The sequence below is a fragment of the Terrapene carolina genome, unplaced genomic scaffold, assembly GCF_002925995.2.
Source record: "Terrapene carolina triunguis isolate 2854851 unplaced genomic scaffold, T_m_triunguis-2.0 Scaffold132, whole genome shotgun sequence".
Classification (NCBI taxonomy): domain Eukaryota; kingdom Metazoa; phylum Chordata; order Testudines; family Emydidae; genus Terrapene; species Terrapene triunguis.
Window position 1 is genome coordinate 15,166,516 of NW_020664483.1, and position 16,563 is coordinate 15,183,078.

Here is a 16,563-nt window from a genome sequence, read left to right on the forward strand (position 1 = left end):
TTGAAACTCCTATAAGAATATGTTGATTTTGGGTAGCTTTCCTAAGAAAACAGACAAAAGTTGAATTAGGTTCTATTACCAGTTTGTCTTTTTGCCTTTCCCCATGGATTAGAAATCCACTTCTTCCATTGCCCTCTGGGTACATGACCTTGCAGACACCAACTTTACTGAGACCGCCTCCTTCTTGCGGTAACCATCCCCCACTGGAGTCATCTCGGGTCATAACCACAGCTTTGACTCGCACAATATAGCTGTCACTGTAACGACAACAACAAAATAACTGTGTGAGATCACATATAATCTTACAAGAGTTTAATTTATTGCAATATTTAGAAAGTACAGCTCTAGACTCCAGGTACTTGCGCAACAATTTAAAGTTTTATCTGAGGATAGATATAAGTGTTTATAGCAGATGATTTTTACTGCCACAGTCACTATACAAACAGCAGTAATTGCCCAGTCTAATTTCAGGAGCTCAATACACAAACGAAACACACCACACCACAATCAAGCCTGAAGCCTTTTACCCCAGCCCATCAGGAAAAGACCCTGAATGGGAGACCAGCCTTGCAGCGTGCCCTGCGGGTCTACAGATGTGGGCTCTATTGGACTATAAAGAGAAGCAAGTTCCAGGGCTGAATACCCCTTGCTGAAAAGCATCCTGCCAGCAGTTCCCTCTTGAACAGGGGGAAGGATTCTAGCTCCAGTGTCTCCAATGATCACAACTGCTGAAGTATCACACTGGGAGAGTGGGAACCTGTCAGGTACCAGTGTCCAAAACATGTAGGGCTACCTCCCACCCTGAACACATTAAATTACATTTGGAAACTCATCTGCAGCCAGCATAACATGCTTCCTGAGAGAAAGAATGAACCTTGCAATATCCCACGTAAGCATGCCCTCTGGGCACAGGAACAATTTGCCCAACATTAATCTTTAGGATCACACAAGAACTCTAAGGCAGCTCCACCTACCCCGTAGGGAACATGGTGTTCCATCAAGATCTCATGGGCAGTGCTGGAAGCAGCTCACAGAGCTAAGAGAATCAGTGCCGATCCCTAACTAGGAGCAGATCAACCAATGCGACTAGCACGATTTCCATACTATATCCAGGCCTGAAACAAGAGTGGAATCCAGGAAATCCGAGGATTTCTGACACTGCTAGCCTTGGTCTCACCATTTAGAAATGTTACTGAAAGCAAAAGGAGAGTGGTCTCATCACCTGAAGAAGAGCGTTCGCTTCGAGAGACACCCATAAATGCATTAGTTTCACCCAGTCTCAACTGGCAATCAAAACAAGACTTTCACACATCATGGAAGAGGAGAGTCCAAACAGAAGGTGGCAGAGTTCAGTCCTGCACAAAGGTGTAATTACTACCCCTCCTACCACCAATCTGAGTAAAAAACCCTCTACGTCTAGCATGTGGCCAGTTGTACTGATTGAGCCTAAGGATAGTTCTAGTGGCGATCAGGTCCCGAGCTGAAACTGAAGAGTCACCATTCACATTAACAGTCAACAAGCACAATTATAATCACAGTCGGTTTCAATGCTACAACAGACATCTGATCACCTCATGCAGAGACGGTGTAGCACATTACATTGACCCCTGTGGACCTGTACTCATCTCACGTTTTTTACTGGGGAATATTAATGCAGAGTATGCTTGTAAATTAATTGACCCACCGCACAAGGGTAGGAAAATACAGAAGAAGAGGAAACTAATTGCTTGATCTAGTAAGTTTTCAACACACTGTCAAATCAAACAGGCCCAAAAGTTTGTACTAGTAAATGACACAACCTGTTCAGACCCCAAAACATACTGTTCATAAAAAGGACTGTAAACCTATGCAGTGTTCCCAAAGGATGCCTTTTAAAATAGGCTAGACCTCAACCTGAGGGCTGAGGCTTGAAATTTATTTTTTTGCAAAAGTTCTTGGCATCGGAACAAACTGACAGTATCTCTTTAAACTTGACAAGATCCGGCTAAGGTTAATAGAGAGGCAGCACCATTTGTCCTTATACACGTGGTAAACCTTTTTTTTAAAATTTACCAACACACAGTTAATATTTCATTAAAAGTGGTTGCTGTTTGATGTATGACTTGCATTTCTCAAACGCAACCAGGCTTTAATATCTAGTAAGTCACTAACAGTGGTCTTGCGTCTAGCTTAGCTACATGACTCGGAAAACGTTTGTTAAAAATAAATATCCTGTTTATTTCATGTTTTCCTCTCCCTTTAACGGTTTATTTTCCACTTTAAATAACTTCAAAAATATGTTTAAAAATAAGCTTGGCATGTAGTCCAAAATTACCATCGCCCAGAAACCAAACACCCATACTTCATGCTTATTTGCATCCTATGGATTTTACATACACAACTAAGTCAGTCTGGCCACTGGGGAACAGCTGAGAAATAGCATGAGAAACTTTGGTACAATAAAGACTTTCTCTAAAAACTAAAGTGAAATTAATGCAATGACTTATTTAAAATAAAAGTCAAAAGGAGGACTTGTTACTTATTAATAAGTAATAATAAGGCTTATTACAGGTCAACCACCTGGCTCACTTTGCAGTCCTTTGGTACTGTTATGGTGCGCACTCACGACCAATGTGTCCCCTTGCGACAGAGTGGGATCCCCTGTACGCCATCTGCTTGTATGCAACTCAGCGGTAACAAAAGCTCAAACTACTACCCAAAGTCTTTCCAAAAAATCAACCCTTCTTCGTCTAGGCTCAGTCTTCAATCTCCCTTCTCGTAGCTCCAGACTTCTTTCAGTGCTAGTATTTGAGCACTGCCCCCTCAGACAGTCTCCCTGAGGGATCTGTTTTCCTGCAGACTCAGGCTCCTTAACAGGCAACCAAGTCCCTTCAGATGATGAATCCTAAGTGTCCGTCACCTGATGCCTCTTAGGCCCACCTCTCTAGCGGAGAAGCAACTAATTACAGCACAGGTGCGACAGATGTAACTCGAACGTAAGAACATAAAACGTCCATACTGGGTCAGACCAAAGGTCCCTTTAGTCCAATATCCTGTCTTCCGACAGTGGTCAGTGCCAGATGCCCCAGAGGGAATGCACAGAACAGGTAATCATCAAGTGATCCATCCCCTGTTGCTCATTCCCAGCTTTTAGCAAACAGAGGCTAGGGACACCATCCCTCTCCATCCTGGCTAATAACCATTGATGGACCTACCCTCCATGAACCGTCCCGGCCCATCCTGGCTAATAACCATTGTTGGACCTACCCTCCATGAACTTCTTTTTTGAACCCTGTTATAGTCTTGGCCTTCACAACATCCTCTGACAAAGAGTTCCACAGGTTGACTGTGCACTGTGTGAAGAAATACTTTTTTGTTTGCTTTAAACCTGCTGCCTATTAATTTCATTTGGTGACCCCTAGTTCTTGTGTTATGAGAAAGAGTAAATAACACTTCCTTATTTACTTTTTCGACACCAGTCATGATTTTATAGACCTCTATCGTATCCCCCCTTAGTCGTCTCTTTTCCAAGCTGAAAAGTCCCAGTCTTATTAATCTCTCCTCATATGGTAGCCATTCCATACCCATACTAATTGGCTCTTAACCCCTTTCTATCTTGTGATGGGGTTTTGCCCTGTCACAGATATGCTAAAAGCAAATTCCAAGACAGGAGTGAATCTAAAAGACACCCCAACTAGCACTGTTCTGTATTTCAGCCTCAGGATGCACACACAGACTAGTAGGAAATAGGAGAAAAGAAACGGCAATAGGTAAAATTATTTTTCACCCTGCACCCCCAAGTTCAGTTTGGTCACTTGGAATGTCAAAAGTAGTACCCAGAGCAGAAAGGCAGAGATCTGAGATCTACCTGGCTGTATCATGCAGAATCTGTCTCCTAACGAAAGCCTTCATAGAGGCCTGACCGTTTACCTTATGATAGAGATAAAGGTATGGATCGATGCCTGTGTTGTTGCCCTGCTGAGTTCATTTCAGAACTCCTTTTCCTGGGAGATCCAACCACCCACTAGGAAAATCTTCAGAAGTCACCCAAAAACTGAGAGTATCCTAAGGAAAATGGAAGACCTATCAAGTTTGGCAAAACATAGGAGTCTGCCAGACAGTGGAGCCTCTGCTTCTAGCTGGGTATATTAGGAATCACGTAGTCTGTTTTGTGGTGATGGAGAGTTCTAGAGAAGTCTCTCCAGAATGGTTCCCTTTTGATCAGATTTATCTACTAGATTTTTGGTTCTCTTATTGGATTTGCATGCAGAACAGCTTCATAAGGACTGTCTGATGGTTCAGTATGGCTTTTATTCCCCTGTACACAGCCTTGTACAAGGTAGAGTTTTACCTTCTGTTTGCCCTGGGCCTCTGGCACTACTTTTCCATTGGCTCTCCAGGACGTTTTCCAACATGTTTTGATGTTGTCATAAGCGGCTTTGCTTGGACATCTGCTTTTAATAAAGTCATGTATGCCTACATTGCGCCCATAGCTCTGGCTGAGATATGCAAAGCATCAGTAGAACTGAGATTAAGTAGCTAGGGATGTCTTCAGAAATCTTGCTCCCAGCCCTCAAGACATTGTAGCCTTCTATAGGAGAAAGTCAGATGAGCATGTCCAGAGTCTGATTGATCCAGACATTAGTATTTCCCCAGTAAAATGTGTTATGCAGCCATTGGCTTCTACTAAAAATAATTTCTAAATTTGATTCACAGTAACTTTTAAATAATTTATTTGCTCCACTCTGGATATGAAGTGGACCAATTTACATATGCTACATTCTTTTCAAACAAAAATTGACGGGCTTCAAGAAAGCACCCTCCATGGTGATGTTTGAACTCTCTTCTCCTGTGCTTTGTTTTTCATACAGTTTCTGAAGATTATCTCTATGCATTGATTACTAAAGATTAACTATTTGTCTTTCTTCCCCAGTTCCCTCTGGTTTTTCTAAGGTTGCATTCCTTCTATTTTGGGCTTAACTGCTTCTATATTACATCCTTTAGTGTTATTGGGGAGCATTCATGGAATTTCAGCCTTTATTTTAAGAAAGAGACATGAACACAATCTTCAAAATACTCTTCCATAGAACAAATGGCCTGTTTCCTTTATTTATTTATTTTTAAACTTCTTGAGTGTATTATAGCTCAGACTAACATTTTCTATACAATCTAGTACAAACTTTCTAGGCAGAATTCAGAGCCTTTCACTTTCCTGAAAAAGCACTACTAGGAACTTTCTAAAATTTGTTAATTTTGATTTTACTTGACTTAATGATTGTTTCCAATCTCCAAGATTTCAGATTTCTAAGGTTTAAAGGTTGCATGTTTCCATTATCTCAGATAATTCTCTCGTCATTGACAAGCTTCACACGTTCTTCGGTTTTAAATATTAGTACAACTCTGGGTTTGAATATTTTTTTAAACTACCCTCCCCCTCGTATTTACATTCTCGTGGGGGTACTAAGTGAATCATACGGCTTTTATTAAGACATCTATGCAGATATTCTGACCTATGGCTCTTTTACACCTTTAGTACCAAGGCCTGCAACTGTATCCGAGTGTATAACAGCTGCCTGACTGGATGTCTCAATCTGACATTGAACATGGGAAAAGACAGACACTTTGTTAATTGTCAGTTCCACTAATGAATCATATTTTGTGGAAGTCTGTTTGGTTGGATTGTACCCAATGTCATCAGCCAGGAATGTCTTACAAGCTTGATCCAAGTCTACTCAAGCCAATGAAGAGATGAAGAGACTTAAATAGGCTTTGGATCAGGCCCCATATCTGGAAATTGCATAAGGCCAAAAAGTCATCCCAAGGACACTGCCATGGGGACATAGACACGAATTAAGTCAGACCGAACTGTAGAGTGAAGAACACAGAAACAAACTGAGTACTGAGGTTAGCTGGTAACAAATACAATTCAATAGAATACTGGTATAAAGTGGGAACTACTAAAGAAAGAGAACATTAAATGCATTTTCACTTGACTGCAGACAATTGATAGAGCAGCCAGGTAGACTGGCTTGAATGATAAGTGGCTGGACTAATGTTATAGCAGCTAAAAATTGGTCGTTTAAAGACTTTTAAGATTACAATTGATAAGAATCCTAACTTAACGAAACAACATGCGATGAAAGAAATGCATTTCAAAAATAAGCCCCAGATTCCTGGTTTCTACAGGTTGTCCAGGGAAGTGTATAGATAAATGCAGGTTCTATAGAGAAAGCCATGACTTCTCCATTTTAAAAACTGTAATTTCAGAGGACACAGTCTTTTTCATCAGGAGACAAATCTAATTTCCCCCCTGAAAATGAGATCTTTATCCCCCTTTGCCATAGCAAAAACAACACTGCCAGACAATAGTTTCTAGTTTGAGAGACAGGAAGAATACTAAATTGCTCTTCTAATACAGTCAGTTGGAATTCTGTCTCCAGCTGTTACCAGAAGGTCACATTTACATTGTACACTCTTTAGAGCAGGGACAGGCTCTCCTCCCTCATGTATCACCAGACACAACACTGCCACTATTTCCAGCTATATTAACTATTAAAAAAGACCTAGGACAATAATTATTATTTGGTTCCACTATTAAGGCACTGCGCTAGGACTCAGGACACCTGGGGTCAACTTCTAGTTCTGTCAAACTTCATTTAATGTCTCCATGCCTAAGGTCTCCATCCGTAAAAGTGGAATAAGCAATGCTTTTCTATTCCACAACAGCACAGGTAAATACCTGGGAGGTGTGTAGCTAATACAGTGTTGGGTCATACAAGGACCTAAACTCTTCTGCATGCAAACTGTTTATTTTCTTTGCAATATAATTTCAGGTGACTGCATTATGGCCTTGACTAGTTCAAGCAACTCATTCTCCATAGTTAAATAATAATTTACAAATCCTATGTGAGCATTATTGGTTCAGAGCAGCAGGAAACTCAGGATCTTGTTGCTATATCCATCTACTTTTATTGTGCTGCAGCCATTTTTTTTAAAAGGGGATCTATTTAGAGCATGTACAATATTTGATTATCTTCCATGTATAGTATATTGAATGCCATTAAGATTAGTTAAAGGTCAGTCTTTCACTGTTAGAGTAAAACTACTAGAGGAACCCTCAAGTGGCTTAAATTCTTCCCATTTTATTGGCTTCTAAAAACTTTCAGACTGCTCTTAATTTTTGGGTTTGTTTATGGCCTACATCAGGGGTAGGCAACCTTCGGCACGCGAGCTGATTTTCAGTGGCACTCACACTGCCCGGATCCTGGTCACCAGTCCGGGGGGGTCTGCATTTTAATTTAATTTTAAATGAAGCTTCTTCAACATTTTAAAAACCTTATTTACTTTACATACAACAATAGTTAAGTTATATATTATAGACTTAGACAAAGAGACATTCTAAAAACATTAAAATGTATTACTGGCACGCGAAACCTTAAATTAGACTGAATAAATGAAGACTCGGCACACCACTTCTGAAAGGTTGCCGACCCCTGGCCTACATACTATTCCGTTTGCACAATCTATTCTTAATTATTAGTTAATAGGAATATTTAGCTATTTTAACCCGAAATGATTGGTCTTAAATAGTGTTAGAAGCTTTGGAAGAAAATATCTGCTCAGATTATCCAACTGGGTGGCAGGATGACAACCTTTTCTATCGCTGTGTTTCAAGGCTGTTAGTCAGCCCCACCCAGAACCAAAACCATAAGGAACTTCGGGGCTAAAGGTAGCATGTGGTTTGCTAAACTTTTTTTATTGGAAAGAAAAACATAACCTATTTAAAGTTATAGCTCCTGGTCATTTTTTTTTTAATTCGTAAACTAGTAAGAATTTCCTTTGAGAAATAAACAAACAATGATATTGTAATAAGCAAATCACTATCATGAATATTTTACCAATAGTCCAACATCTTTTACTAAAAAGCCAAATATATAAAAGATGGGGCAAATATATAGAGTAGTTGCAATGCAAAGGATATTTTACTATCAATTTTCGAGGATTCCGCTCAACTGCGTCATAAAGTGTTAATGTGCTGGTATCATAGAACTCCCTTGTTCGTCACACTAACCATACCAGAATGAGAAATCAAGACAAAATTGAGTTCTGTTAAATGTCTACAGTGGGGTTTAGTGGCAATATCTGCAACTGTGTATCCAAAATTCATCATATCAAATAATTTCTTTACTAGTGAAGGTTTTAAATTGCACTTCTGTCTGCGGAGTGAAAGATCTGCACCTTGAAGTCTTTAAACCATGATTTGAGGATTTCAATGGCTCAGATATAGGTTGGAGGTTTGTTGCAGGAGTGGGTGGGTGGGTGAGATTCTGTGGCCTGCGTTGTGCAGGAGGTCGGATTAGATGATCATAATGGTCCCTTCTCACCTTAAAGTCTATGATTCTATCTCACCCTCTGGATTTGGGGGAAGCGGAATAAAGGGTAAGGAGTTTGGACATTTTGCTAGCTATTATGTGACGCAACTCTCCTCCCCACCCTCAGCTGCTCAACCCAATATCTGTAGGTCTGTTTCCCTTCATAGTTTGATTAATCCGCTATTGCAATGGCTCTTTCCCACACCCTCCCTCATTTGACACAGATTAGACTTTCAAGATCCTGCTGAATTATTTTCCTCCTCTGCTGATGGACACAGCTGGTAAAGAGCAAAGCTAAAATTAAAAGGGGGGGCAGAAGAGAGATACATGAGGGGGAAGAGGATGAGTTGCTTGCAATAACACACAAACCTCAGAACAGGATCTATGTATTCATTATATAGAAGAGTCTTAAAAAGAGCACTCCAAATGAAACATTTACTTAAAAACTTGGAGAACATTTTTTCCTACCAGTTTTCTGCTTTTTCCATTTAGCAAACACTGTCTCAATCTAGCTTTCTCTGCTGAGGGCCATCCGCGTTGAAGATGCCATCACTACCGTTCCGACAGTTCTGTGAATGGGGATTGTTAATTGAATGTGTGGTCTCTCCTAGCTAGCTGCCTCTGCAGTACCAATAAAATACCGTGTATTAAGAATGGCTTATAAAAAGTTTCTCAGTAACAGAGAGGACAGGACGCTTCCTGTTTTAAGGTTGGTCTAATATTGGGTCAATGTCCTTTTAAAAGAAGGATCAAATTTAAAAAATAAAATCATGGTTTCCACCAATTCCGGTTCTTCCCCACCTCCTTCACGCTGCCCCCCTTTCAAAATAATTCTATGATTAGGTTTGTAATTTCTAAAGTGTCTAGCTGTAGTTTAAAATACTTACTTTCCTTTAGTCACCCATTATACTTTTAAAATCTAAAATGCTTTCTTCTGGAAGATTTATTTCAAGCATATCCTTTAGAAGCTGGCAACTCCCCTCTACAAGTTATATTTGTGTAACTGCCTTTTCTAAACACATAAATGCTGCATGAACTTCCTTCAGGGTAGAGTTTACTTCTGCCTCCTTCCCCATTGCTGATTGCAGCACAAGCAGCTGCAGACAAGGAGATGCAGCCAGTGTTAGGGGGCTCCCACCCCAGTCTGCCAGGTCATGTCTACACTTGGAAAAAAGGCATGTTTAGCTAACGTGTTAACTACGCACTTTTTTTTCTAATCTACACAAGGCCCTGAGGGAAGGGGTGGCTAAATTATCTCAGAGGAACTGGAACAAATCTAACTCTAGGCCACCAAAGTTGATGGACTCTCCTACACTGTCTGCGGAGCAGATTTCCCTCTTCCTCACAAATGACTGTGGAGGTATAGTGGCATTGAGGAGCCAGATGGGGCTAGACAGTCCAAACCTCCTCAGTCTCCATGAGTTACTGGGCACTCTGCCGGAGGCTGCCTCAACTTTTATGCTCCTCTCCAAATTGGTTTCCCCTGCATTAGAACACCCCACATTACCTGTTTGATATACAGGGCTAGAAGCCGATTTTTTCTGTGGGAGCTTCAGACCTCTTTGCCCCACTCGGATCCGGGGTCCTGTCAAAGGGTGAAACAGTCATTCTGCTCTCCTGTGAGGCTTTCTTGACGAACCACTGGCTACACAGGGATTAATGGCTACCTGGTGGCTATACCTTCCCCTCCCTTCTTTGAAGGCAGACCTCAGAGGACAGGGAAAGGCTGTGCCCAATGCCATAGCCCTCACAAGCGTCCCCAACTGCTGATCATGATGCACCACCACCGTGTCTCCTCCTCCTCCTCTTAAATCTGATGTGGCTTTTGGTTCAATTAAGTACTTTTGAAATCCCAAGTATTTTTAAGGTAAGTATTACACTGTGATCCTAAAAAGGAAATTGATCGTCATTAACTCATAGACTCATAGACTTTAAGGTCAGAAGGGACCAATATGGTCATCTAGTCTGACCTCCCGCATGATGCAGGCCACAAAAGCTGACCCCCCCACTTTCCCTTAACTCTGCTGTTGAAGTCTCCAGATCGTGATCTAAAGACTTCAAGTTGCAGAGAATCTTCCAGCTTGCGACCTCTGCCCTATGCTGCGGAGGAAGGCGAAAAACCTCCAGGGCCACTGCCAATCTACCCTGGAGGAAAATTCCTTCCCGACCCCAAATATGGCGATCAGCAGAACCCCGAGCATACAGGCAAGATTCTCTAGCCAGACCCTCATTTTACCAGCGATGGCCGTTATTGCCTAAGTGATTAGAATCACGTTATCCCATCAAACCATTCCCTCCATAAACTTATCTAGCCTAATCTTGAAGCCAGAGAGGTCTTTCGCCCCCACCGTTTCCCTCGGAAGGCTGTTCCAAAATTTCACCCCTCTGACGGTTAGAAACCTTCGTCTAATTTCAAGCCTAAATTTCCCCACGGCCAGTTTATATCCATTCGTTCTCGTGTCCACATTAGTACTGAGCTGAAATAATTCCTCTCCCTCCCTGGTATTGATCCCTTTGATATATTTAAAGAGAGCAATCATATCCCCCCTCAGCCTTCTTTTGGTTAGGCTAAACAAACCAAGCTCCTCGAGTCTCCTTTCATAGGAAAGGTTTTCCATTCCTCGGATCATCCTAGTTGCCCTTCTCTGTACCCGTTCCAGTTTGAGTTCATCCTTTTTAAACATAGGAGACCAGAACTGCACACAGTACTCCAACATTTTGGATCTCTTTGAAAAAAACAACAGTATGTAATTCTTTGGGACGGATTCCCCTTCACACATGCCCCTTGAAGATTATTTTTAAAAATACTGTAACAGTGCACCAGGTGTTGGAGCACATGCCGCACCCCAGTGCCCTCATAACAGCCATGGCCCCTTTAAAACTGGGGTTTGTAGTCACAGGGCATGACTAGGAGCAAGCATATTGAGTGGGGTCCCACAGGGATCAATTCTGGGTCCGGTTCTGTTCAATACCTTCATTGATGATTTAGATAATGTCATAGAGAGTACACCTATAAAGTTTGTGAACAATATCAAGCTTGGAGGGGTTACAAGTGCTTTGGAGGATAGGATTAAAATTCAAAATGATCTGGACAAACTGGAGAAATGATCCAAATAGTAAATAGAAGTAAATAGGATGAAATTCAGTAAAGACAAATGCAGAGTATTTCATTTAGGAAGGAACCATCAGTTGCACACATTCAAAATGGGAAATGACTGCCTAGGAAGGAGTTCTGTGGAAAGGGATATAGGGGTCATAGTGGATCACAAGCTAAATATGAGTCAACAGTGTAAATATGAGTCAACAGTTTGCAAAAAAAGCAAACATAATTCTGGGATATATTAGCAGGACTGTTGTAAGAAAGACACGAGAAGTAATTCTTCCACTCTACTCCATGCTGATTAGGCCTCAACTGAAGTATTGTGTTCAGTTCTGGGTGCCACATTTTAGGAAAGAAAAGTCCAGAGAAGAGCAACAAAAATGATTAAAGGTGTAGAAAACATGACCTATGAGGGAAGATTGAAAAAATTGGGTTTGTTTCTTCTGGAGAAAAGAAGACTGAGGGGGGACATGATAATAGTTTTCAAGTACGTAAAAGGTTGTTACGAAGAGGAGGGAGAAAAATTGTTCTTCTTAACCTTGAAGGATAGGACAAGAAGCAATGGGCTTAAATTGCAACAAGGGAGGTTTAGGTTGGACATTAGGAAAAACTTCTTAACTGTCAGGGTGGTTAATCACTGGTGGTTACTACCTGTCAGGTATGTTCTAGATCAGTGCTACTCAAAGTGGTGGTCCACGGACCGGTGCCGGTCCGCGAGCCATCGGCTGCCGGTCCGCAGCGAGTTTCCTCATAAGAGAGTTGAATAGGATAATAATATGGCACCGGTCCCTGGCACATTGGGAAAAAAAATTGCCGGTCCCCCACATCAGATAGCTTGAGAAGCACTGTTCTAGAGAACACTTAGTCCTGCCATGAGTGCAGGGGACTTGACTAGATGACCTCTTGAGATTCCTTCCAGTCCCACAATTCTATGACCTATAGGAAAATGATAACTGGGTTCCTGCTTCCTAGGCAGTAAAGACCTAGGATCAAGGAAGACCAAACTTGTGTTTCTCCACAGTAGTCAGGAGAGGTTTCCATGGGGGAGGGATGTCTCCTCTCTCTCTTCCCTCCAGCTTATGGAAAGCAAGGGAAGATTTAGTTACTAAATGTTTGAGCTTTTTGCATCTTCTGTTACTAAAACTCACCATGACAAAAGGGATGTCAAACTAAACTCAAGTGTTAAGGCTTTATTTGGACTACACCAGATGGTGGGGAGGGGGGGAGTTGTAAGATGATGAATGTGCCCACTGGCCCTGGTCCTAATGAAGAAAAAGTCCTAATCTCTTGAGGCATCAGAATCTTGCCAATGGGGCAAGAACAAAATATTGCAGAAGAAAATAAAGTCCAGGAGCCAGAAGTCTTTCACCATCACCAAAGGACAACTTTGGAATCTGAATCAGAAGAACCTATGGAGGAATTCCAGAAAAGAGTCTTCTAGCTTATAGCTTCAAAAGCTTCAGGCAGGCAAGTAGTCATCCAGATCTTTGACACTCAACCCTTTCTTTTGAAGTGAAGGAAAGCTTGATCTGAGTTAAAAGGTAGTAAGAGCATTAAGAAATACATCCTTATCAGTTAAATGCCTGGAAATTCAAAGTTAAGGTTTTTCATCTCTACTACCTGATTGCGTACTTCCAGTTCCAAATGAGGTGTGCGGGTTCCAAATGAGGTGTGCGGGTTCCAAATGAGGTGTGCGGTTGACTGGTCAGTTTGTAACTCTGGTGTTAAGTAACTCTGAGGTTCTACTGTAGTTATTTTAGGTCTTCCTGAAGACAGATTTGAGATGCTTTGTAGAACAGTCATTGTGAATTCCTGCCATTTGCTCTAGGATACTATGATACCACCAACGTATATGCTAAAATGAGGGGTTGGGGGTACAGCAGGGGGGTCTAAGATGGGGGGTGGGGCCGAGGGATTTGGAGTGTGGGAGGGGGCTGCGGGTTGAGGCAAAGGGTTGGGGTGTGGGAGGGGGTGAGGGCTCTGGGCTGGGGGTGCTGGCTCTGGGGTTGGGCCAGGTATGAGGGGTTCAGGGTGTGGGCCGGGCTCTGGGCTGGGGATGAGGGGTTTGGGGCTCGGGCTTACCTCGGGCAGTTCCCTGTCAGCGGCGCAGCGGGGGGCAGGAGGGGAGCTATGGCAGGCTGCCTGCCTGTCCTGGCACCCAGTGGCGATGGAACATTTTTAGTAGTGGAGATGCTGAAAGCCAGCCCCCTTACCCCTGTCCGCCCCCCCCAACCCAAGGTTGGGAGCAGGGCTGGGTCTCCGGGAGTGGGGGACTCAGACATGGGTAAGGGGGTCGAGACCACAGCTGGGGGTGGGCCTAGGACCAGGAGTGGGGCCCTGGGCAGGGGCCGGCAGATGGGGCCCCACGTGCAGGGCCAAGACCAGAGCCCCAGCCATGGGGCCAGGCTCAGGGCTCTGGGTACGGGGCCAGCAGTCGGGGCCCCAGGAGTAGAGCCCTGGGTGTGGAGCTGGCAGGCCCCATGAGCGGAGGCCTGGGCGCGGGGCCAGGGCTGGGGAGCAGGGCACAGGCGCGGAAAGCAAGACCCGCACCCCTTCTTCCCGCACCTATGCTGGCACCGCACGCAGCAACCAGCCAGCAGGTCCGGGTCCTTGGCGGGGGACCCATGAGGCTCCACGCGCCGCTCTCACCCACAGGCACTGCCCCCCTGCTCCCACTGGCCAGGTCCCAGCCAATGGGAGTGCAGAGCCCCATGCGCCCCCCCCCACCCAGGAGCTGGACCTGCTGGCTGCTTCCGGGGTGCAGCACGGTGCCAGCCAGGACAGGTAGGGACTAGCCTGCCTTAGCACCGCCAACCAGACTTTTAACGGTCCAGTCGCTGGTGCTGACCGAAGCCGCCAGGGTCCCCTTTCAACCGGGTGTTCTGGTCAAAAACTGGACACGTGGTCACCCTAGCTGCAGTGCTTGAGTGTCTGACTGAAGAGAAGCAGCTCTGAAGAAGGCCTAGTAGCAACATTGTGAGTAGGTGAGTAAGAAGGACAAAGCTGTGAACATCAGTGAAAGGTATATCGGCATGGATGGTGGCAAATGGAGTGTTCATTTACATCTTCAACTCAATTAAGAGGCTTATTTTCAATGCAATATTTCTCCTCTCACACATTATCAGTTTAGAGTAACACAATACAGATAGTAAAATGAAGTTTGAGAAATTTAAGTAAGTTTCCTTTTACTAAATTTGTGATGCTCATTGTTTGCTTCAATGATGATCTAGAAAACCATATGGAAATTTTAGCTGTATCGTAAGGTCAATTTTAAAGCATAGTTACAATTTTATAATATCAGTCAAACTACTGTTCAAAGCTGTTTTAGAGTGATTCTCATTTAAACTTCTTTCAGTGTTTGCTGTGGCAGTAATAATGGATTATTAGATTATTTATTTGCATAGAGACTTCTCTTTAAATTTAACAATTTGATATTTTAACAGACCAATTATTCAGTTAATCATTTCAGTTGTACATAAACTCTGGGACACACGTTCAAGCAGCAGCAAAAGAAATTCAGTTTAAACTAATAGTTTTTGAATGATGCACCCTGTCTCACATTAAAATGCAAAGGCAATGACAAGCAGAGTAGAAGAGAAAAATCTAACTGAGGCGTCCCAGATTTTATACAAGACCACTGGTGATTTGGGCAGAGAATCCTTGCAGATTTCAACAAAATTCCCCACAGATTTCTGTTGCTCATTACCATTATCCCCTGTTGTAATTAGCATGTTATGAATGACAGATGGCATTTGTTTCATAGCATATGCAAGACAAATGAAGAGTGCTCGTTTAGTATGTCCAGCCAAATAAACAGACAATTCAAGAATTGCATCATGAATTACAATTTTTTTAAACCAGCCCTACCTACTTTCATCCTTTACTGCACAAAATTATTTGTGTAGTACATACCGATCATAAAAATCCCATTATATTTATTCTGCTTAAACTAAAGCAAGAAATGACATGGTTTGAATGAGTAATTATCAGCAAAAATAATAAATAATTCTAACAAGCACTGATGGGGGTTTTCATCTCAAGACTGGCCTCGTTTTACAGATAAGGAAATGGAGGTATAGAGAAGAAATGCAACTTGCCCAAGAGCATAGAGCAAGTCAATGGAAGAGCTGGGCAGAAAACCCTAACCTCCCGACTCCCAATCCTGTGCCATTTCTACTGGATCCTTGTCTTTTACAAATGAGATTTTTCTTGCCATCATGTACGTAGGTATCACAACAGCAAACAAACAGAAATTCAGTACGCCAGACATCAAGTCACCCCCTTATTCACAACAATTTTCAGTTTCAGAGGCTAGAGCTCCTGGTCCTGATGCAGCCATATTAGTGAACCTGCATGGGGAAGCTTACACAAAAACACGTCTGTCTCCAACTCTAGCCATTAGTCCTTAAACATCGGATACATTAAAAATTTTAGATGATTGATAAATGTGGCATACACACAGTTTTGGAACCTACAAATCAGCAATTCACTCAATACTTTTAGTGCATGTAAAATGTATTTTTTTCATTCGGCTTCATTTTGGTGAATGCAGAATGCATCTTTTATTTCAATAAGAAATCTTCACTTTAGTACATATATTACAATATAAAAGACTAATCTGTAAGAATATTTTGCAGATACACTAAGGCTATTTCAGTAATTCAGCACAAGCTAATTCACAAAAAATAAAAGAGGATATATGCCATGAACACATTCACCATTTAACCATTTCCCCCTGCCAGGTAAATAAATCAGAAAAATTATGCTCCTAAGTTATATATAAACATTGTACAACATGCACAATTCAATGCGCCTTCCTTCTCTCCCCAACCCCTCACATCAATTACTGCCCATGACGAGGGGGCACCCACCTAGACAAGTTGTTTCCTAGGCAGCATCTATTTTCCTCTCCGAATTTTATGAAAGGATGAAGATTAAAAGATTGATATTACTTATGAAAAACTGACATATTAAGCATAAACGAAAACATATGTGTTCCCTAGAAGAAGTCACACAGTATTTACTTACAGATTATGTACAGAATTAAAGAGAACCAGAGGAGGAAAGGGGAGGCAGAAAAAAAGGAAATGTAAAAATGAAATCATAGGTATC

The 16,563-nt window shown here is 42.3% G+C and overlaps 1 protein-coding gene across 2 annotated transcripts in view; it reads right to left on the reverse strand.

Annotated features, from left to right (window-relative positions):
- Window positions 1–16,563, reverse strand: part of SPRED2 (sprouty related EVH1 domain containing 2) — an 86,693-nt gene that overhangs the window by 28,899 nt on the left and 41,231 nt on the right. For both annotated transcript variants that reach the window (XM_026653188.2, XM_026653187.2), the window contains exon 2: window positions 80–257. In XM_026653188.2, the coding sequence (XP_026508973.1) occupies window positions 80–257 (178 nt within the window). The remainder of the gene's footprint in view (window positions 1–79; window positions 258–16,563) is intronic.